Below are 25,220 nucleotides of genomic sequence, written 5' to 3'. Positions count from 1 at the left end.
TGTGGATATCCAGGAAGGGGTCATAACATTTATAATTTAGAATGATTGTTTGGAATGTTGTTCCTTTTCTATTAGTTCCGAAATTATATTTTGTTGTGATGCCAATTTAAGAATACTGGACGTGCTTATGCGTTACAGACATACTGTATATAGGCCTATATCATTTCACTATCCTTAAATGTTACTCCTGCATTTGGAACATCACTTCTGTATTATGCTGGTTTGGCTTATGGTGTCCTGGTATCAGCAAAGGCAATTCCGGCCCCAAGACGTATATATTTTCTAATTAGACAGAAAGGTATTTCATTTCACCCTCATATCAAGGGCACATGTTTTTCTATTCATAATCACACAAATTGAAGTATGAGAGGGTGCTTACTCAGGGCCTAGCGTATGTGACCGAGCATTTTGTGTGTTTCCTAGTAGATCAAAATCTCTGGATGTCATTTCGTATGAAGAAACCATTCAACCACACAGGTTTTGCTGCAGTGTATTTTCAAGGTGTTATGTCTAACTTCCTTTATATTCACTAATCTGTTATGTACCTTTGGAAGCTCTCGTTGTGTAATTAAGATAAACCACAGTAATTTTCTCCATTGTTAAAAAACAATGTGCATAAAAAAACTATTGAATATGGTGGGACTTTTATTGTGACAACTTGAAGAATGGCGGCCATATTGGAAACTTTTGTTCCGACAACATCACGCAGCTGTATGGTTTATTCCAGAGTTACCTGATGGTGAATTTAGTGGTGGTTGACGTTGGTTTATCTTGATATACAACACACAACTGCATAACTCTCGAAGAAACATTGTAAGTCTCAGTTGTACGTTTCCGCCCTGTTGACACTGATAGATAGCTAACTTTAAACTGTTTAACAAGCCAAAGATAGCCAGGTACCCAACGATAGCTAGCTATCTAGCAACCTCACAGTGTAGAGTGGACAAGGCGCTAAATTCAAACAGATGACTAAACAGTAACTCGCCATCGCTTCGGCAGCCTTCACCATGACATTCTGCTTGGATGAAGTAATAACGTTGTGTGTCGTTTTTATTGTCTCAGCATGACTTGCCACCACGGCAGCATTTGCTGACATTATCAGGCATGATATTTGCTAACTAGCAACTCTTGGGTATGGGATAACAAAGCGTTGTTTTGCCCCCTTGTCCAACTTGACCTGTGATGTTTCGGAGTTTTTCAACTATGAACGGGTTTTCTTGAAGACGTGTTTTACGAGGGTGTACATATTATGCAATGTCAGCGAGGCTAATTTCTGTTTAACCGTGTACCCAAATTAGAAGATGTTACGAAGAGCGAAAACGGCCACGGTCTACAAGGAGGTACCAACAGACGACGAAGACGAAAACCCGTGAGTTTTTTTTACCACTATTTCTCTGTTTGTCGCACACGCTTGCGCTTTACAACTTAAGCAAAGTCGAAGTGTTTTATTTATCAAGTGCACAGTATAATACAAGGTCATTCTGAACAAGGAAACCTGAATGACAACATAAACAACATAAGGTAACTACTGGTCTCAGTGACGACCTCATCCCTGACCTGTTTCAGACTAGGAAATGCTGAATTTAGCTCCGATGACAATGCTGACGATTCATGGAACCCAGAGCCAAAGGTGTCTGGGAGGAAATCAGTTGCCAGGAAACCAGCCAAACCCAGGGAACCCAAAGCCAAGAAAGAACCCAAACCTAAAGAACCCAGACCTAAGAAGGAGCCCAAACCTAAAGTACCCAGACCTAAGAAAGAACCCAAACCTAAAGCGGAGAGGAAGCCCAGAGCTCCCAGGGTTCCTAAAGGCAAGAAGGTGGAACCTCAAGAGGATTCTAGAACTGGAACAGAACCAGAACAGACCTCAGTGATGATGGAAGAAGGGTCTGTAGGCGTGGATGAAAGAGAAGGAGTACAGGAGCCTGTGAGGATCAAGGATGAGGTGGGTTATTAAATTAATAGATTTTCCGGGTTTACACTCTACTGTGCTTACCTTTTTGCTCACATTGTAATTCTAAAGAAAAGCTGTAATTGAACCTAAGGTTGTTGGTACTGATGATATACTGAAATGAATATTTTGATTATGTATGTATGTTTTCACAGAGACTCTCCTTCCCCATGGCCACCGGGCCCAATAGCAGTGAAGCTAGTGGGAGTGGCTTGACCTCCTCCACCAATCAGCCGTCGCTGATTGTGAAAAAGGAGGAGCCAGGGGAAGACTTCACTTTTGGAGAGCCAGTTGCTAAGAAACAAAAGACCTCTGCTACATCTCAAGGCAGGCCAATCAAGCAAGCCAAGTCATTGAATGTTTTTGGGGAAGGTCTGCACATGAACTGGGACCCTATTCAGGTATTACCATACAGTGCACTTGGTTCCACTTACTGCAGGGAACTTGCAGGAGAAGCTGTGAACTCTACCTTCCTGTTAATCAATACTATACTTAAGGAATGTTTACTGAGAAAACAAATTGTGATAAATAAACCAAATGGCAGAATCTATTGAATCTATTATTAGTTTTAGAGGTTTTGTCCAAGATGTTAATAAGCGATGATTAGCAGCAAGATCTTTACACAACCCACCCATGTGACTCTGTGATTGGTCTGTGCTTGGTTCTATGACTATCGTAAAATATTTCTACGGGTATTGTGTAGTTTATATGTATAATTTACTTGTTTGTGTATGTCCTTGGTTGTGTGTGTATGTTTGTCTCTGTGTTTGTGTCTGTGTCTCTGTTTGTATGTGTCTGTGTCTGTTTGTGTTTGTGTGTGTGTTTGCGTGTCCTGCTTGTGTGTGATGACAGGTGCTAGCGCAGAAGACAGGTGTGGAGCAGTGGGTGTGTGCTAACATAGCACAGCTCATACACGAGGAGAACACCATCCCTTTCCTGGTGCGCTACCGCAAAGAGATGATCAACTACATGGATGCTGACGCACTCAGAGAAGTACAGCTGGCACTGGAGGAGTTATGGTGAGAGGAAGGGTGTGTGTGTGTGTGTGTGTACGTGTACGTGTGTGTACGTATATGTGGGTGTGTGTATAAAACAGTGAGACCAAAGGATAGAAGAGATCAAACACATGGATGTACTCAGAGGAGTGCAGCTGATTTTGGGGGAATTATTGTAGAAAGAAACACGATTCACTTTCAGCAGGAGGCAGTCAATATCAAGTGTGTGCACGCTTCTGGTGTGTACATTTGTGTGCGTGTGTGTATGCGTGTGCTTGTGTGTGTTTGTGTGTATTTAATGGCCTCTTTTGAGTGAATCTGTGAATCTTTATGAGTGAGAGAGTATTTTTCTGTGTATGTGTGAAGGGGAGGGTAAGGTACTGCTTTCTTGCATTGGTCAACTGAAGTTGCATATTTGTACCACTAGATGGCAACATAGGCCATGATTTTACAGAGCTGTCACTGGGACAGTGGGCTGACTTGGGTTTTACACCGCAAGTGTGTAGCTATGCCTCTAGAGTAAAAAAGATTGATTGATTCTTTCTCTCTCTCTCTGCATATTGTAGTGCTTTGGCGAAGAAGTGTCAATCTGTGATTCAAACGCTGAAGAAAGATGGAGTTTTGACCTCAGAGCTGGACGTGTCTTTAAGGAATTGCAGAGTAGCTGATGAACTGGACCATGTGGTGAGTGTGTTTGAGTCTATGTCTGCGTGTGTGTGAGTCTGTGAGTGTAAGTAACACACGCATCATAACATTGTAGGAACACCATGTTTGTAGAGCAAGGAGGTGCATGTTTGCCACCTGGTGTGACACTAATTCCATGTGTGGCCTCACACCTGTTCACCTGTACCTGTAACACCAGCTCTTAGAAACTTGCTATTTAACGCCTGGAAGGCCTTTCCCCTCCTGCCTGACATCACTTCCTACCTTTGTTTTCCTCTTTAATATTTACCCATCTCCTCTCTCTCTCGCCCCTCCCCTTCCCCATCCCACCCTTTACAGTACTCCCCCTATAAGAAAGGCAGCAAGCTGTCCAAAGCCAGACGGGCCAAGCAGTTGGGTCTGGAACCGGCGGTTCTAGCCCTGCTCCAGAACCCCCAGAACCTCAACCTGCACTCCTACATTAGGCCCAACACAGAGGGTAAGTGTCCCAGCCGCCTCCCTTTCACCCCTGTACCACTACAACTAAATCAGCCTTGGTTCCCATTCCACTCGATACAACTTTAGAGTACTTGAATTTGTGATGAAGAACACTATAACAGTATAGTAAATATGAATTTGCAGCAGAATATACATACTAATTATTTTAACATAACAAATACTTTATATTAATATGTGTATTAAAATATTTATGTCACCGAAATGTCTAAATATTGCAATTGTATTATAACATCCTATTGTATATTTTGGCATGATACAACGCCAGTAGGGGGCAGTATAAGACCATTCGTTTTTTATTATTTGCAAAGGCACATTTCTTGAAATGATGCTCCTTTTCCCAAAACTCTAAACACAAATGCATAACTGCACACTCATTTTTACCAACTTCAAAAACCAAACTCTCCACTCAAAAATCATGTAATCTTACCTCTAAATCAAACTTTGCCTTCAGCTATCAAATCTTCAAAATAGCCATTACACACTGGTGAGATCAATCCAAAACACTACCATAAAAACCTTTCAGTGCAATGAGTAATGGCGCTTATGGTTTTCTTAAGAACAACCTCTTTACATGACAAATACAATATAAAGACACAACACATATACATTTAAAAAAAAAAAAAATTCTAAATGTACTGTAGTAAAATAAACTGAAATTCAGTGAAAAAGTAAATGTACTGTAAAAATATGCAACTGATACATAATGAATGTAGATTACAGTAAAATAGTTTCCATGTGTTTACCAATATAAACCAATGAAAAAAGCCGTTTGTACATAAAAAAAAGGTCTTTGTGGATCTCACAAGTGAACTGACCCATGGCTCTTTCATCTATCTATCCTGAGGTTCTGATTGGTGCGTGACCAATTTTGACCCTTAGTGTTTCCACCTGGGGATTTGTGTGTTAGTTGGGTTCGAGCTGTGATGACTTGAGTTAATGATATTGAATGCCAGTACTTACTAAATGAGCACATGGTGTAGCCAGAGATGTGTGACGGGATTTGTGTGTAGAAATAGAAATAGAAACAAAAATGTGTGTCAGCAAATCTGTATCATGTGTGAAAACAGGGGAATAGTGTTTATAGTTTTGGGAAATGGGTCTGTCTATGGTTTTGGGATGTTATGTTAACAGCCCCGGTTGTAGTGTGTAATCGATCAGGAAATACTATAACATGTAGGCTTCTGGTGTGTGCATTTCTCTCTGTGTGTGTGTGTGTGTGTGTGTGTGTGTGTGTGTGTGTGTGTGTTTCCTTGCAGGCTTGTCCACCTATGAGGAGGTGGCCACGGGGGTGGAGCAGATACTGGCGGATATGATAGCCAAGGACCCGGACACCCTCACCCACGTGCGCTCCCTGTGAGGACCTCCTGAACACGCTACGCTTTCTTCTTACATACACACCCTGCTGTCCACACACACACACACACACACCACACACACACACACACACACACACACACACACATATACACACACACACACACATACACACACACACACACCTCGCACTCTTTCTCGTTTGGGTTTAAGACGCCTTAAGCCAACTGATCAATCTAGTCATCTAGCTGTTTAGTTTTTGTTTAACTTTAATGATGATAGTAGTATTGCTGTGGCCTGGCCTATACGTGGAAAGAGAGCAGTCCTCTTTGTCACTCTTTAAGACTGACGTCAGTCATTTCTTCATTTCTTCATTTGTAACACTTTGCTGTAGCCTGGTATTGTGGCCATATAGAGGAAGCTGTCCTCAGAGGAGCAATGAACTTAGAGAGAGAGAGAGATATGAGTCATGAATATTTGGCTTCTTTTCAGTTAACTGTCATAGGTCACTCAAGGATTCACACCCTGGTTCACACATGATCCCCCCCCCCCCCCCCACTGCTCTGCCTTACCTCATCTCTCTGTCCCCATATCACTCTCTGCCTATGTCTTTCCCATCCTTTCCTCTCTCCCTCCTGCTCTCCCACCTTTTCTCTCTCTGTCTCTCTGTCTCAGGTGTGACAGCAGTGCAGTGATGCTGCAGTCGTGTGTGTCTAAGACGGCCCTGAAGGAACAGCAGCAGCAACAACAGCAACAACAGCAACAGCAGCGCGGAGAGCAGAAGAACAAGATCAAAGACATCGACAAGTTCCAGCTCTACAGCGACTTCTCCTGCCACATCCACAGAGTGCAGCCCCACCAGGTGGGAGCCCTATACACACACACACACACACACACACACACACAGAAGCATACTCACACACAGATTGACATAAACTTTCTCACACATACACACACACACAGCTACAAACACATTTGTTCATACACACACATACACACACATACATACACACACATACATAGACACACACACACACACCCACACACACACAAGCACCTCAAAATTCATACTTGTGCACACACACACACACACACACACACACACACACACACACACACACATACATACATACACATACATACATTCCAACAAATACATGGCAAAGCACTTATTACTCATGTCTAGCACGTGTGTGTTGGGATTAATTTGGATTCTCTTTTGTGCTCAATTAAGCGCCTGGCTGGCTTTTATCTGTGTATCAGATCAGGAAGGAATGCATTTCACACACTTTAGCCAAGGTCAGGCTGCAACAAATTCACCTCAGACTGGTGTGTGTGTGTGTCTGTGTGTGTGAGGATATGTGCTCCACATTTTCAGTGTGATGATGTGCGGTCCGCTCTCTCTCTCTCTCTCTCTCTCTCTCTCTCTCTCTCTCTCTCTCTCTCTCTCTCACACTCTCTCTCTCTTTCTTTCTTTCTCCCTCTCTCTGTCACTCTCCTTTTTTAAATTTTCCGTCCCTCTTTATTTGAAGTTGCCTGTCATGTCGTCTTTATGCTGCTGTCACAGGTCTGACATAATCCAGCTTTTAATGTGCCGTGATGGTAATGTCCGTTGATTTAACCGGTTTTGTTATGCATGACGTGACAAAGTGTTGAGCAGGATTTAAATGATAATCGTGTCGCGCTCGGAGACAGCGTTGTCAGGCGGTGTTGCCGGCTCTCTTTGTTGCCGCGGTGACAGTGAGGGGGACATCCTGACAGGCGCTTTCAGTGAGAGGGAGCCGATGCGGCGTTTAGTGACTCGGCGCCACCGCCACCGTGAAAAGACCTCTGTCAAGTCCCACTCAGGATGGAGCGAGTGGGGAACAAGTCGGGCTCCATGTTAGAATTGCGCACACACACACACACACACACGTATACGCACACACACACATTTACACCGTCTGTCTCGTGTGTATACAAACACATACATACATACATACATACATACATACATACATACATACATACATACAGGCATGCGCGAACTCATGCACAGACATGCACAGGCACACACACACACACACACACACACACACACACACACACACTGAAGTACAAGCTCACTCCCTCTTTCTGAGACACACACACACACACACACAGTGTATACTGTACGCACACACATTTACAGAAACACAGACCAATACAAAAGACCTATGTGGTTTTTGGTTGACAGACTGAAGCACCTGTGATCCAGTGTGGGTACAGTTATCTGCATTTGTGTGTCTGTGTGTGTGAGTTGAGTTTTGTATGTGTGTATATTCGTGAATGTGCAGATGTCTGTGCTTGCCTATGTGTGCATCTGTGTTTGTGCATCTGTGTTTGCGCATCTGTGTGTGTGTGTGTGTGTGTGTGTGTGTGTGTGTAAGGCAGTGGGGTACACAGCCGGACCTAACCCCCCCCTCTTCACCGGCGAGTGGTTACTCAGAGCTGGTTGGGGGCAGACTTGTCACAGCGCTTCACGTCACACACACCCCCCCACAGACACCCCCTCACTCCCCGTGTCCCGAAGTCATGACCCCTCCCCAACACACACACACACCCTCTGAAACATATGTGACATGTCCCCACTGACGCACCATTGGGCAAACCGCATGATTGACAGCCTTATCTTTACAGTGACAGGCGCTCGTGGGCCCAGAAAGAGCGAGGGAGCGAGAGAGATGGAGTGAGTGAGGGAGTGAGAGGATGAGTGAGTGGTGTGGAATGACTTCCTAGCTTGTGTGTGGTGTGTGTGTGTGTGTGTGTGTGTGTGTTTGGTGGGAGGGCCCCAGTCGTCCGTGGCAGCGGTTCATTTTGTGACGTGCTATGTCATCAAGTGTTAATTTGAGCGGTGACCTGCTAGCTGTCGCATTCCGGCAAAAATGAACCTTTTCTAGCCACTGCCTGAGCCTTTGCGCGTGCGGTGTGTGTTTAGGGGAAAGGCTGCGAGTGTGTGATGTGTTGTGACAGGAGGCATGTGTATGCACACACACACACATACTTGTTTAATTTAGCACATTGTTAGCGTCAGTTTATTAACAGAGCAGGTTTTTTTTAACCACTTAATTTTAGGCTGGCGTGTGTGTGGTTGTGTGTGTGTGTGTGTGTGTGTGTGTGTGTGTGTGTGTGTGTGTTGAATCTTCAATGGTGCCGATGGATGTAAACTGCATGAATATTCATTTTCAAACATTTTTAAGAAGCTGTGCAGTGTGCCGCCTTACCAAAAATGTTGTCAGAGTTTAGTCAAAATGTAACCACTAATGATGTTCAATGTTAGTTCAGTGTGAGTTTACATTCAGTTTTTGAACGCTGACGATGAGAAATGAGTAGGAGATATGAAACACTATGAAGATCAGTATTGAGAGGCGATATTGGTCCAAAACTTTATAAATGGCCCAAACACTTTGTTATAGAGAGGACTTCAAAACCTCTATGTCAACACAATGTGAAACTAACAAGCAATCAAACAGATGTGACTCTGGAACCACTGTTTTAATTTAATTGAATTAGATTTTTTTTAAATGTCACAGAGTCAGAACCACCAAAGGGTCTGAATCTAGCCCCGCACTCCCGGCTGTTAAGCTATGACATCTTGGGCCGTAATTTCATCGACTGAACTGGCAACGAGCAAAGTCTGTCGCACATGAATTAAAGCTAACTTAATAACTTAGCAAAATCCTTTTGCTAATTTAATACCACGAGCCTAAGCACAAACATGGGTGGGTCAGTGCAATGCTCCCATAAGCCACATGATGGTTTTAGTTTAAGGTTGATGGGCTTTGCTCGTTGCTTTGCTTGTTGCCCGTCAATGGATTAGGGTTGTGTAACGCACTGTCGAAATCACTTCGGTATTTTTCCTCAGAACAAAAATGTAATTTTAGCGGTTCTTCTGTGTATTAACTTCATCTCCTTGATGAAATTATGCCTGTAAGGAAGCTGAATTGGTAGAGAATAAAATGGGAAATGTATTAGGTTCACTCAATTTATGTATTTATGTCACACGATACCTGTAAAAATTACGTCATTCATTATGTAAATTATGTCATTCATTCTTAAAAACTTGATTAATTACTTACAACTGGAGTTACAAGCAGATCTTTTTCTATTTGTCAAAAAACATATAATAGCCATAATATTGTAAGAAACTAAGGCCAAATGAACTATAATCATCATTTGATCATAATATCATTTACCGAATGTTTGTTTTTGATGCTTGATTTCACCTGGAAATACCTCCTTCCAGCTGTGCCAACATATAGTCTACTAACAAGTGTGTGTGTGTACCTGTTTGTACCGTGTGTGTGTCTGTAAGGCTTGGGTGCATGTGTGTGTTTGTTGCTCTTGTCTTTGTGTGTGTGTGTGTGTGTGTGTGTGAGAGAACATTTGGATGGATGTGTTTGGTTACATGTGAGTGTGTGCATCGGCTAGGCACGTTTGGTCATCCTGGAGATCTGAGATCTGTTGCCGTGGGTGATGGATACATTGTGACAGGTTGGTGTCAGGTGTCGTCTCTCTCTGATTGGTTGTTTAGAGTTCTCTTCCTCCACACCAAGGGTCAGTCTCAAGTCACACACACAATCCACAGTGCAACCCTGTGTGTGTGTGTGCAACAGAGAGGGCCTAATTATTCTTAATTTCACTCCATGTTCCAACCATTCATTTGATTCTTTTTCCAGCACTAAATAGTCATGGCATTTCAAAACAGATTGAAACATGAAATCGTTTCATTTATAGCCAAAGAAATCCTGATGGTGACCAGGATAATGTTTCAATTATGTTTTTCCAGCTACACGTATCCCATATTTTCCATGGTTTTCCCCAGTCAAGGATTACAATGTGCAAAAAATATACACATTTTTAAACCAGTGCAGTACACTGGCACTTATTTAGTTTGAGCCACTTGGGATGGAATTATTTTTCTCATTGGAAGAAATTTAAAATAATAACCATAGTATTATGTCATGTACTTTGTTCACTTCCTGTAGTTTTGGTGGAAGTGTAAAACAAGTAAAGCACTCAAGTTCCTTAAGGCCATCTTGACCGTGGTGATCTGAGGTGCTCACCTTTTGTTTGTGGTTATGACCTGATTGTTTCATGATAACACACGCCTTCTCATGCTGTTATATTGCCTAAACATGACGCTCCTGGGGGCATTGAGATGACCAGTATAGACTGGGTCTGTGCTACTCTATAGACATATGCACATATAAGCTCCATTTTTCTTCGGCTGATGGTGTGATGTCCCATGTCATAAAACACGTTCCCACACAGACACTAGAGGTAGTAAACTGTGATTTCAGTTTCCACTAAACACGGCCTGTCCATTGGACAGACAAGGAGTGGTGCCCCCCTCCATTGACTGGAGGGTGTGTGTATATGGGGGAGGAGAGGGGTGTATTTGTGGAGTTGGAAGGAGGGAAGAATGTATGAAAAAGTATCTCTGTGTGTGTGTGTGTGTGTGTGTGTGTGTGTGTGACTAAGGGACAGACATAGAGTGTGTATAAAGTCAAGTGGACTGCGAGTCTGCCAGCTTTGGTGTAAACTAGGTGGGTTTCACCTTAAGAGACGAGCACAGCAGTGTTCTTTATTTTATTTGGCATTTTACAAATACTGCACTTCCTCAGGAAATGTAGGAAATGGAACTCAAGGCCAAATCTGATGCAGTGTCAGGACCTATTTCAAAGCAAATCTCCCTCTCTCTTTCAATTACTTTCTGTCTCTCTCTTTCTCTCTCTCTCTCAGTCTTTCTCTCGCTTTCCCTCACTCGCTCGCTCTCTCTCTTGCTCATTTGCTCTCTCTCTCTGTCTCTGTCTTTCAGTTTTATGGCAAATGAAAAGGGTAATTGTTTCTTTATTCTCTTTATCAAATAAGACATTTCCAATGTCGTTGCAACGCCTGTGTGGAAATGTTCCGGTTCCTTTCTGATCTGCTGTGCTTCTCCTCTTCTCTTTTCCCCTTTCATGTTTTTAACACATTCCTCAACATTGTAGCGAACTAATTTCTGCGGGCCTCGTAAACGCTGATTATTTATCTTAAAGCCGTCTGCCCGTCCGAGCGAGAGAGAGCGAGGCCCAAAGCGTGCGTTAAGGCAGGGTGGAAGACACTTGCGGAGCGCTCCGGGTTTATTTTGCATCGCAAACACCCCAGTCTTCCGGCAGGCTGGCCGTCACGCTGCGCCAACTGAAGAGATAAGGAGGTCGGAGGTCACCGGGCCCCGGTGTTTTAGTTGCGGGGGCCAGCGACTCAGCGCTCGTCCCTGTGGCCCCGATCGGGTCTCCCTCACAGCGCTCCCCCTTAGAATATTTGGAGAGTAAATATTGAGTCCGAATCTCTGGGCCCAAAGAATAATATTCATTAATGTAGCTTACATTCCTCATATTTTTCCAATTATGATTTCATTGTTTTTGAAGAATTTGATATGTTGAATATTTCATCCCCCCCTCACTCTCATTCTTACAATTACCCTTCTCTCTACATCTCTCTCTCTCTCTCTCTCTCTCTCTTTCTCTTTCTCTCTCCCTCTCTCTCCCTCCCTCCCTACATCTCTCTCTCTCTCTCTCTCTTTTCAGCGTATGGTCACACACTGAGTGTGTACCTCCAGGAACTGCAGTGGCTGCTGGGATTGAGTTAGGCTGACTGGCTGTGGAAAGCTCACCTCAGTCGAAACTGCCTCATACATCCTGATTGGGAGCCACTACACCCCCTTTTATCTCTGCATAACCCCGTCCTTTGACAGACAGAAAGAGGCGTAATTTTTTCAGCAAAGAAATAGCTCTTGTGAGCGCGTGTGTGCCTGCGTGCGTGCGTTTGTGCGTGCGTGCACGTGTAGGTGGTGAAAAGCTGAGTTCATATTAAAGATGATTGTGCTGTGGGCCAAGAGTGCGGGTTGATTCAAATGGGTGTTTTAAGGAAGTGAATGTATGTGTGTAACACACACACACATGCACACACACTACGTGTTATGTCCATCCAAAGGATGGCACTGGCTGGAGCATTGATGACAAACCTGACGTAGGGAGATGTGTGTGTGTGTGTGTGTGTGTGTGAGTGAGTGAAAGAGAGGGTTCACAGAGAGTAGCTTCTTCTTGGCATCTGTTCAGGGAGCTGTCATGTTTCATGCCTTAGTGAGTTAACACCCTCTCCTTCCCACTCTCTTTACCTCCTGTTTGCTATCTCTCTATCTCTCTCTGTCTCTCTCACTCTCCTTTCTTATTCTCTCTCTTCAAACACACACACCTATAAAGCCATGTTTCTCTTTCTCCCACTGTAAAGACAGACGTCCCAACATGGCGGAGGAGACTCTCTCCCTTCCTCCTCTCTTCCCCTCGACCGCTGATCACCCCCCCCCCCCCCCCCAATGGCCCACTTCGCTTGTGTCGCCAACTCCTCTCATCTGGAGGCATGGGGGTGGGTGGGTTTGGGGGGGGGGATCAGAAAAAAGTTTGATGGTTGTTTGGCATTGCCCCCCCGATCTGACGTGAGTACCTTCCGATAGGATGCACATGGTGGTGCCGGGGCGGGAGGAAAACACGCACGTAAACAGGCTCCTTCGGGCGAGAAGATGCCAAAATAAAGAAATATAATTCTCATCATGTTTCCTGCTGCATTAATTCAGAATACAGCTAAGCCCATTAGCTGGGTCTCTGTATGTGTGTCTGTATGTGTATGTGTCGAAAGGTGGGGGGCTGGTTGTGTGTGTGTGTGTGTGTGTGTGTGTGTGTGTGTGTGTGTGTGTGGTGGTCGTGTTGGCATTTGTCAGATCCTCTCTTCCGCCTGGACTCCAGATTGACAGGTGGCAGCGCTCCTCTTTCTTTCCTCTCGAAAGCCTGTTCGCAGAAAAAGGTCAGACACTTAAAACTATTTGCTCAACAGCATGTCAGTTTCCCTTAAAGGGACCACTCCAGCTGCCAGCAGTCAGCACAGAGCACAGGGGGAGCCGGGAGAGGCATTATTATTATTATTATTATTATTATTATTATTGTTCTTAGCATTATTTTTTTTCCCTTCTCAAGCTTGACTGGCTTTGTGTGTGTGTGTGTGTGCTTGTGTCGGACACAGCAAGTAGACAGTGTGTGTGTGTGTAACAGAAGAATAGGGCAGTGTGTATGTCACAAAGAAGCATATAGTGTGTGTGTGTGTGTGTGTGTGTGTGTGTGTGTGTGTGCGCGCCCCGTGTGTTCCGTGTGTTAGCTGTCTCTACAGGTTACCTCTCTGTGTTTCCTCTCTGCAGACGCTGGCCATTAACCGTGGGGAGAATCTGAAGATTCTGACAGTGAAGGTCAATGTACCAGACCGCGTCAAGAACGACTTCTGTAGGTGGTGTGTCAACCTCAGGTTGGTCTCACACACACACACACACACACAGAGAGAGAGAGTTTATTTTGCAGTTTTCTGCTCTCTCTTTGCTCTATGTCCTATCAGCCTTTCTCTTTTACAGGTTGGTCCCACGCACACACACACACACACACACACACACACACACACACACACACACACACACACACACACACACACACACACACAGTGTGTTTTACTCTATGCCCCCTCACGCTCTCTCCTCTTTTACTTGTAGTTGTGACTCCATTACACCTTGGCGTAGGAAGTTGGTATCCAATGTTTATTTTGGGCTTACCTTCTTTAATTGTGTGTTCTGTTCTTAATTTATTTGCTCCTGTATCCTGTCCAACACCACACACAGACAGACACACACCCAGACAGACAGAGCACAAATTAAATATTAATCATACCTGTCATTTGACATTACATTTAAACTCTGTGTGTGCACCCTGTTGCTGAAACACTCAAATGTTATCAAGTCACAATCTGACATTGTTTGACTTCTCTCCTGCTGGCGTGTTTCTCGTGCCAAATTAGAACATTTGATCGCGTCCACAAGTCATGTCCAGTCATGGGACAAGAGGGACGGCTCAAGCATAATCTGTAAATAAAACTAATATTATTATGGGTGAATATAGTCCTGCCCAATGGGGACCAGAGCGTGCACTTTTGACCCCCTTATGAATAAACCTGATTTTTACTCGGGTTTCTAATTATTTACTTGTGTGTATATTTTGATGATATACGTACATTTTTTAGAAACTACTGGTTTTGTCTTAAAGGAAAAAGCAAAAACTCTAACTGGTCAGTTATATGGGCAGTGTTACAATCATTTTAGTCTTAGGTTTAAAATTTAAAATGTAATAAAATAATGCAACATAGCTTAGCGATATTACAATGAAAATGCAGAAAGGCACCGAAAAAGCAATAAAAAAAAAACCTTTCTGTTTTAGTTTGTCAATATTACTGAACAATAATGGCTGTGTACAAATTGTATATGGTAATGGAAGATTATATCTTTTTATACTGTAATTTAAGTGTAAACTATGTTTTTGCAATTCTATAAAGATAAATATGATACAGATTTCTTTCTGGGGGATTTTGTAACAAAATGTGACAACAAAAGAACTGATTATGACTTGGGGTTTGTGAAAATTTAAATAGTTACATTTTCAGATCAACAGAACCGAAGTTGATGGCACTCTTGGATACATTTGATAATGCAATACACATAACCGACTGTCAACATGACTCGTGTGAATGCTGTAAAAAAAAAAGCACCGTTGGTAGCCAAAAGCAGTCAAGGTGGTAATTAGCACAGAACAGCTACAAGACGATATTGACTTATTTTTCTTTAGACAGCATTTATATGTACTGATTTATTTATATGTACTGATTTATTTATATCTACTGATTTTTTTAAACGTTCTCTGACACTTTTATTGAGTGTTTTAAAAAAAATGAACTTTTGCTGTGAAATGGCATTTTATAGCGTATTAACCTATAAAAGGATATTACTATTATTAACTACTATTGTGTATGAGAATTAACAGTGTCAATATCTTAATTTGATAATTAATTGGAGTTAATTGAACCACAATTATGAATGAAACCACAATAATGAATATTCATTAGCAAGTCATTAAGATCATGCATATTCAAGGAAATGTTCCTGTTTTCAAGTGATTGCCTTTGAAAAAAAAGAATCTGCTCAAAAAAGTCCTTGACTGTCATTGTAGAAATGAAGTCCCCTTCATTGACAGCCCTTAAACACTGCGCTCGTTTGCGCTCAGACCCCTCTGTTACTTTGTCTGTCACTCATTCACTACTAGGCCGCCTTTTTTCTCTTTTACTGTCTATCTGTCTTTTTTTCCTTATTGCCCTCACTGAAATATCGCTCATTTAATTTTTGTCACTAACAGTTTCTTTCTTTTTCGTTTGGTTTTCTGTTGCGTTTTTCGTCATAGACAATATTCCTGGATTTGTGAGCTTCTGGTATTAGATAACTACATTTAGTATAAAAAAAAAATGGATTAGATGTTATTCTAGTCTTAGTGCTACTTGTGAGAATAAGTGAGAATTGCTTTTGAAATGGCACAGCGGGGGGTTTTCAGCCTGGGGAGTTTAGAAAGATTCAGAGGAAGCCATTGTCATTGAAGAAATTAGAATGATTTATTGTAATTATGTGATGCCGGTACAGATGAGTAAACAGCTGTATCTGTGTGTATGCTGGTATCAGGGCCATAGCCAGAAATGCAATACCATGAAGGCAGCGCCTGCGCCGACTCCACCCTGCCCAGTGTTTCCCCTACCGTTATATTAGGGGGGCGCCCCGCCCCCCCAACGGCACCCCCCGCCCCCCCTGGAAGGTCAAGTTAATTTTGTTCAATTTTATTTTCTATAAAGCGCCAAATCACAACGGAAGTAATTTAAGGTTACCTTTCCTATAGAACAGGTAAATAAATAGCCTTATGTTATTTATCTTATTTACACGACGGCATGTAATTTCTGTCTCTACATGGTCGCGCGTTTACAATTCTCTGCTCTCTGTATCGCGCATGGCAGAGTTCCGCCGCGATGCGCACAAACACACAGACACGTGCGCGCACACACAGGTGAGCACGCTCCCACCAGCGGACAGAATTGGGCTTAAGAACCAGTGCACAGCTACGGACACTTTTAAGCTTTAAAAAACTAATATCCAGGCGTTCATGAATCTGGCAGAGATCTTTTCCTCGGTAGGGTCGACAATGAGGCCCAATGAGAATGGCTACAACAGACGTGGAAACAGAACGTACGTACAGAATGTCCGCACCGAAAATTCAGAAATAGATCTGGCTTCCATTTTTTATCTTTGTCCGTGAGTTGTGCGTGGCCCTTTTTACAGTCTGCTAATAAATCTATGAAATGTAACGAAAATTATTTATTCTGCTGTGAATAATGAAGGAAGCAATAAATCCGATTATTTGCCAAACCCTCAAGACCTGTTGCCATGGAGATTTAACGTTACTTTCTGTTTGAAGACAAGGTAGCAGCTAGTGTTGAAGAATGGATGACTTGAAATTGGACGACTTTAAATTAATATATGAAATTGAACATCAACACCTATACGGATAAAATAAATAAACAAGGATAGCAAAACAGATTGATAAGCAATGAGAACGGCAGAAACACAGGCAGGACGTCAGATGACGAGACAGATCATAGTGACACAGGCTGTTTTTTTTTTTTTTTCGTCATATGAAGGCTGAGCCATTCATAACATCTTATTCAGTCGTACTGGTCCTTTTGTAATGCCAACATGTGCACTTCGTTGTGGATAAGTAAAGCCTATTTTGCTACATTTTTGTAGTCCTGGTAATCTTTTGTTTGGCATATTGGTGAGGTTATTAAGAGGACCATTTCTCAATCGTTTTGTTCTTGATGAATTAATGTTTGTTTAATAATCAATTATTTTTCAACAAATAACTCAATTATAATTACAAAGAGGACAATTCATAACTTTTTATCGCAACTTTCACTTGTTTCGCCAATTTCATTGCAACAAAAACCTACAAATAAAAACTTTCATCGCAACTTTTTGGAAAAGCTCCTGCGAAATCAGGAATTTTAGGCCGCAAATATCTTAAAAAATGTTCTTCCAGAAGCCCAGAAAGATACACCACTGCAGCGACAAAAGCTGCACACTTTGTGGATAATTGTCATAAAAAGACATGTTCCGATGTTTAGTTGTTATATTGACTGCTGTCATTAAAAGAAACACATGAACACCATGATTCCTTTAAGCGTTTGTGTCGGTGGCCACGCCGCGCCGCGTGCACCGTGCCGCAGCCCCCCCCCCCCCAAAGCTGTAAACCTAGGGGAAACACTGCTGCCCTTATTTTAACTTTCATTACAAGTGATGGGAAGTTATTTTGTCCATTCATTTATTTGTTCTTGTTAATTTCAGTAGTGTAAGAAATATATATATATTTTAATTTATATTTGATACATGCTTTTATGATTTTATGGGGCATTTCAAGGGACTCTGAGGGCTCTGAGTTTCTGGACATGGATTTCAAGGGGGTTCTGACGGATTTGTCGCTGCTGTGGATTAACATAATCAGCTGTCCCCCTTCCAGCTAAGGCCTGGCTGGGTATGGTAGCTTTAGATTTAGGTGGCACACCCGGGCACACCGATGGATACGCTAGTAATCTGTGTGTGTGTTTGTGTGTTTTCAGGTGGAGACCTAAGGGCTTTGCTCGTCCGGAACAGATGAAGATCTTAAATGATGCCATAGAGGACTCCTACAAGAGGCTCATACTGCCACTCCTCTGCAGAGGATATCGGTGTGTGTGTGTGTGTGTGTGTGTGTTTTTGACATGAACACATGCATAATAGAGAATAGCTCATTTTTTGTGTATCTGGTTGGTTGACATTTTTCTCTAATGAACACAATGGATTCTCTAAAATTCTTGCCCTGGTTGTACAATAATAAGAAACCGCTGATGCAGCTGAGAGACGGAATGTTTTTTTTTTTATCTCTTTCATGTATTACCAGAGTGGTAGAGGTTCCCCGTTTTGGCCAATGCAATCTGCGGCGGGCAGTCTTACAGATTTGACACACTGAAGAACGAATGACAAAACTGACACTTAAAAACAAAAGTGGTTGGTCCGAACCCAAATATTTTGATCTGGCTGTGGTGTTAGTCTTAACAAGTTAAAGAAAAACATTTGCAGTGAACATTTCTTCAAAATTACAAAATACTGTTGAGGTAACTATGACAACATTGTGTGTCACCAGTGAGAATGGGGTGTCATTTTACACTGCCAAGACTGTCCTATTCCCCTTGGCCTTCCCCACTAAGAGCAGGCCTTTGTCCCACTAGGCCGTAGGTTGGAGTATTCAGGAGGTTTCTTTGGCTCTGAGACACCCAGGACAGGAATGCTCACCCACAATGGTGGTGTAGACTTAAAAACATGGATGGGTGTTACTCACCATTGGTCTGTTTTGTCTCATTCTCCCGCTCTTTTTTCTCTCTCTCTCTCCCACTCTTTATTCTCTCTCTCTCTCTCACCTCTTTCTCTCGCTCTACCACTCACTCACTCACTCTGTTTCTCTCTTTCCCTTGTTCTCTCTCTCTCTGCCTTCATCTCTCGCTTTGTGTGTCTCTGACAGGACGAAGCTGACTGCCACGGCGGAGAAGGAGTCGGTGGCCATGTTTGTGCGGAACCTCCGCCAGCGGCTGCTCGTGTGCCCGGTGCGCGGACGAGCCATCCTGGGTGTAGACCCCGGCTATCGCCACGGCTGCAAGCTGGCCATACTCTCCCCTGTTGGTGAGCTCTCAGACACACACACACACTCATACACACACACTCATACTAACACAGCTTCCTTACATTCTCCTACGCACACCACGCACACACACACACACACACACACACACACACACACACACACACACACACACACACACACACACACACACACACACACACACACACACACAGACACAGACACACACACCAGGGTTTTTCCTGGGTCAAAATGGGTCTTCGGTGCCCAAAAAAAAAAAATTGCGCGCTATGCGCGCAGTCTGTGTTACCATATCACCTTATTAGCAGACATCTATTTTTTCTTTTTTTTTTACCATTTCAAAAATAATGGAGGCTTGAGGGAATCATTTTGCTTACACTTTAGATTAAAATAGATAGGCTAATCGATTGACAATAGTCCAAGCCCCATGGTGCTATCATGTTAGGTTCAAAGATTATCAAGGTTTACCGCTTTACATATATATGACTATGACTATAACTACTGAAATGTATATCAATAGAATCTAGAACTAACCAGTGGTCAGAAATGGAACACACAAATTATGAAATTCAAGTTTATCTATTATTACTATTCATTTTTATTATACAAACCTACATACCATTCTTTTTGTTTTTATTATTAAAACTGTACACAAATATGTTTGATAGTGTGTTTAACTTCTATTGGCGCACCAATGGAGGCTGCGTTGGAAATCGTTAATCCAACTTTTGTCAGCATTTTGAGTGGACATTTCATTTGCACAGGTGTATTTGTGCACGTCGGGCTGTCCCTCGCAGCGGAACGACAGTTTACAACCGCACCGGTTTATCATTGATAATATTAATATTATTATATTCGAGATGCAACACAAATCTATCCACTCTCCTTAGAACGAGCTGAGCTTTCATTGATAAACCAATGCGGTTGTCTGCCTCTCCCGAGGCCCCGTGGTACTCGTTCAAACGGGTAGACAAATCTAATAATAGCCTACACCTGTGTAGGTCCTCAACATGGCAGATATTTTAATCACTGTCGACTTCAAGGCGGCAGCTGCCTGGAAGGCGCATCCCGCCTCCCACCCCCTGAGCCAATCATTGAACAGAGGCTGCTCCAAGCTTGCCACGTTGGTTTGAATTTGAGCAAGCAGCTAGCTACAGTTGCCTACATTATCTAGCTAGCTAGCAGTTGCCTACATTATCTTAAAAAAATACTTTGATAGTAGGCTTAGTGTTTTATTTAAGCAGTGTGTGCCTATATATCCTATGTGTGATGGTTAGAATAATATGAATGCCATATACAATAACTGATTTATGAGAGCTATCCAAAGACTGGTGGCTGCCTTAATGTACTGTATTCAGCAGTCAACCTCTAGCCTGACGATGTCATACTCATAATTCTAGTCAGAATATGAGTCTGATACCACTCCGTTGGACTGTGATTATGGGGCGTGTTTCAACTGAACCAGGAGAAAAAATGGCTCTTCGCTCAATTGGTTACCTACAACCAATCAGAACAACGTAGTATGTGACCAGGGCCAGCTAATAAATTAAACTTTTACCGGATCCCATAGGAAGGAAGACAAAAACATCTTTTCGATTGACAAATGCCTTGATCGCGTTTCTCTGTTCCTCTTTCAAAATGAATGCACTGTCAATGTCTAAATGGACTCGAATCTATACATTTCAGCTCTCCAGCGGCAGCCATGTTTGTTGTAAACGAATTCAAACCAAGCGCCTTTTTATGACGTGGTTGGTTACGTTACTGTTGATCATCTGTCCATCATCGTATTAAGCCCGCCTTCACAATTTGATTGGTCAGACCATTTCTGTTCGCAGATAATCTCTCCCTAATGGAGCGACACCAGACCGAACTTCCCGACTTCAAATGTTGTGGGCGGGGCTAAGTTCGGTCTGGTATCCAGTATCCAGGCTAGTCAACCTCCCTTACTCTGTACGTTTAGATGCTTGTAAGCCATTAGATGCCTGAGAAATAATTAATATCTATAAATAACAGCTCACCTTTATCTTTTTAACCAGATTTGTAAACAGGTCGCGATCAACATTTTGCAGTACAATAGGCTACCTTGGTTAAAAATCGAATTACGGTAGATTCATGCTAGCATTGCGCTAAATAATTAGACCGCTAACATTAATTAGTGGTGTTACCATAAAGTCAGTTATTGTATATGGCATTAATATTATTCTAAAACACCTTCACTAGTTGTTTTAACCAGATTTGTAAGCAGGTTGAAAACAACATTTTTGAAGTAAAGTGCCTTGGTTCAAAACAGCTAAAAGCTAGCTACATTAAATTGCTTGCTCAAATCTCAAATTCAAACCAACGTCTTCTCTAAACTGGCAAGCTTGGAGCAGCCTCTGTTCAATGATTGGCTCAGAAGGTGGGAGGCGGGATGCGCCTTCCAGGCAGCTGCTGCCTTGAAGTCGACGGTGAGGGCTCAAAACACCATTAAGCTGAATTGCGCTATGAATGACAGCTTTTTATTTATTTATTTTCATCGCAGACTTTTTTTCTGCCTTAGGCGCTCGGGATTTGTCCTAGGCGGTCGGGAAAATGGCTTAGGCGCGCGCCCAAATTTTCTCTATGCAGGAAAAACCCTGCACACACACACAAGTGTGTCAGATGTCATGCTAAAGACCACATCCTTACATTCAGTAGTTTTCCTCTTACCATCAGTGAGTCTTCCCTGACACACACAGACACACACACACACACACACACACACACACACACACACACACACACACACACACACACACACCACTTTACATTCAGATGTTGTGCAAGATCATGCACTAAAGATGTTCAGCTCTTTAGACTATATATGAGGAACAACCATGCAGTGTGTACACCATCACACCATACTAAATATCATACTTAACACATCACACCATTCTAAATATCATACTTAACACCATCACACCATACTAAACATCATACTTAACACCATCACACCATTCTAAATATCATACTTAACACCATCACACCATTCTAAATATCATACTTAAAACCATCACACCATCCTAAACATCATACTTAAAACCATCTAGACCAAAATGATACCAGACTAGCTCAAACCCAGATACAATGTAGTTGTAACACAGGTAAATCAAATAAAAAGGGAACATTTAATCCTGCATTGAGTGTTTAGTTAAAGTGGGTCCTACTGCACTCTGATGTGGACTCTTTCTTTTTTCTTGGTGTTAAGATTTTAATCAGCTTCCTGTAGTGAGTGTGTTACTCTGTGTGTGCTTGATCATGACAGACAGGTGTGAGGTTGATGCCCGGCATGTCCACCCAGTGTGTGTGTGTGGGGGGGGGGGGGGGGTGTGTACCTCATGCCCGCCTCCCTTGTGGGCGGCTGATCGTCCAGTTCCGCTTAGTGCCACCCGTCCCAGTGGGTGTGTGTCAGCTGGCATTCCTTAGTGGCACACTCTGCCCTCCAGCCACACACACACACACACACACACACACACACACACACACACAGGGTGAAGCTGTGCCATGACAGATCTGTGGGTGTGTGTCACACAGAGTGGTGGTGGGACATCTCTCCAGGGCTGTCCAATAAGATTTGTCATCGTCTGTCCAGCTGATGGAGGGAACAGGGGTGACCCCTCCACCCCCACACACATACACACATAAAATATACACACACACATGAAATACATACACACACATGAAATACATACACATGAAATACACACACATGCACACATAAAATATACACAGACACACACACACACACATACACACACACACACACACATACATGCACACATCAAATACACACACACACACACACACATCAAATACATACACATCAAATACACACACATGCACACATTAAATATACACACACACATACACACGAAATACATACACATCAAATACACACACATCAAATGATGATCAAAAAAGAATGTGTGTGAATGACAACCATGACACATTCATGTTGTAAAGGTGTACACACACACACACACACACACACACACACACACACAAACACACACAAACACACGTATCACACACACGTACCCAAACACACACACACATTCTACTCCATTTGCTTCATACTTACACACAATCTATTTCTCTGTTTTACTCTCGATCAGCTCTGATGTGGTGTATCTTCTATATTATGTTTAGAGCCTCTCTCACTATGTTTTTTTTTTCTCTCTCTCTCTCTCTCTCTATCTATCTCTGTCTCAGGTCAGATCTTGCAGACTGATGTTGTGTATCTGCACAGTTCAGGAAGCAAGACCAATGAGGCCGGCAAGGTGCGCCACCTCATGCTGAAACACAGGTACTGCAGCTTCAGGCGCATCCACATCCTCAGCAGACTGGTATTTCTCTGTGGTGTATGTTCGTTTGAGGGAGTGACTCTCACACGGTCACATTCTTATGTTAACAACACATAGGGGGAAGTCTATAATAGGTCTGTAATATAAAAGGCTGTAATAGTCTATAATATGTAAGTCTATAATATGTAGGTCTATAATATATAGTTTATAATATGTAGGTCTATAATAGTCTATAATTGATAGTTTATAATATGTAAGTCTATAATATATAAGTCTGTAATAGTCTATAATGTATGAGTGTATAATATATAGTTTATAATATGTAGGTCTATAATATATAAGTTTATAATATGTAGGTCTATAATAGTCCTTAATATATAGTTTATAATATGTAGGTCTATAATATATAAGTCTGTAATAGTCTATAATGTATGAGTATATAATATATTAGTTTACAATATGTAGGTCTATAATAGTCTATAACATGTAAGTCTTTAATAGTCTATAATGTATGAGTATATAATATATAAGTTTATAATATGTAGGTCTATAATATTATAATATATAAGTGTATAACATATGTCTAGACGCAGCTGCTGCTTTCATCCAAAGAGATGTAGAACACAGGAAAGGCATGGGGAGCCAGTGTGAGTTCTCTGCAGGATACAAACCTGTGACATTGGTGTTGCTAGAGAATGGATCTCTCAGCTCGGCAAAAGGAGCAATGTAGTATTTAAACAGCAGTATTAAATGACCACAGAGAAATGTCACTCATATATATGCCTTGCTTATGACCTTTTCTGTGTGTGCGTGTGTGTGTGTGTCTGTCCGTGTCTGTCCCTAAGCTGTCAAACGGTTGTCATCGGTAACGGAACGGCTTGTCGGGAGACTGAGGCGTTTTTTGCTGACCTGATTAAGCAGCGCTTCTTCCAGCCGCTGGACGTGTCCTACTGGTAAGCTGCTTCCCCTCCTGTAAACCCTCCTGTAAACCTGGGAGTGGGTACGGTCTCAAACCCTGCTCAGTTGTATACTGCACTTGGGATTGCACACATAAAGGCTCATGCAGACAGGTGAGTTTTATTGTCCAAAACTAGGCTGGTTTGCTAGCATTTATTAGATGGCAAATCCAATAGCGACTGCTTGGCGTCACATGATCATAACATGCTGGACATCACAAGTGTGAACACACAAGCACTGCAGTTTCAGAGTTGGCGACTGACTGAAGCTTCAATGAACATGTATCAGTAAACATGTTTAGTCTCCTCCTATTCAAAACCCAACAGCCCCTAAACCCTAAAGCCCAATCCTGTAAGTCTGCGCTGTTCCACCATGTTCATCAGACACTGAGTCTGAGTCTGCCCAGAGACGGGTGACCTCGTCGAGACGGCACTGACCTTGGCAGCGAGCGCGGCACAGAAAGAGCTGATCCAGCATCAGCTGTCAAAACTGAGCGTGAACCAGCCGCCGTGGCCGAGCCGAGCCAAACCCAACGTCAGACTCGAGGAGAACTTGATCAATAAACTGACGGAGGAAAAGAAAATAGCGCAGAAGCACTCAGAGGAGAGCGGAGCAGAGGAAATGGGAAGGGGAGGAATGTGAACATCTTGCGGGCTTTTTAAACTCTTTTTTTTTTCTTCTTCTTTTTTCTTTCTTTTTTACCATCTGGACCTTGTTTGACTCCATCTAATTAAAAACAAATATTTCTTGACGTTGCTCCTAACCAAGCCTGGTTCGCCTTGCACTCCTCTCTCGCCTTCCAACCTAAATAACCTGTTTTTCAGATTCATCCCCTTCTCTCTCACACACACACACACACACACAC

The 25,220-nt window shown here is 42.6% G+C and overlaps 1 protein-coding gene across 1 annotated transcript; it reads left to right on the top strand.

Moving 5' to 3' along the window:
• Positions 1 to 695: 695 nt before the first annotated feature.
• Positions 696 to 25,220, top strand: srbd1 (S1 RNA binding domain 1). Its single transcript, XM_031579243.2, has 14 exons — positions 696 to 813; positions 1,299 to 1,369; positions 1,567 to 1,945; positions 2,107 to 2,352; positions 2,804 to 2,970; positions 3,513 to 3,630; positions 3,949 to 4,087; positions 5,364 to 5,460; positions 6,097 to 6,283; positions 13,673 to 13,776; positions 18,001 to 18,108; positions 18,939 to 19,096; positions 23,307 to 23,400; positions 24,244 to 25,220. The coding sequence occupies exons 2-14, from the start codon at positions 1,302 to 1,304 to the stop codon at positions 24,353 to 24,355; spliced, it is 1,977 nt and encodes a 658-aa protein (XP_031435103.1). The 5' UTR covers positions 696 to 813; positions 1,299 to 1,301; the 3' UTR covers positions 24,356 to 25,220.

The sequence above is a fragment of the Clupea harengus genome, chromosome 13 (assembly GCF_900700415.2).
Source record: "Clupea harengus chromosome 13, Ch_v2.0.2, whole genome shotgun sequence".
NCBI classification, from domain to species: domain Eukaryota; kingdom Metazoa; phylum Chordata; class Actinopteri; order Clupeiformes; family Clupeidae; genus Clupea; species Clupea harengus.
This window is presented reverse-complemented; position numbering and strand designations above follow the sequence as displayed.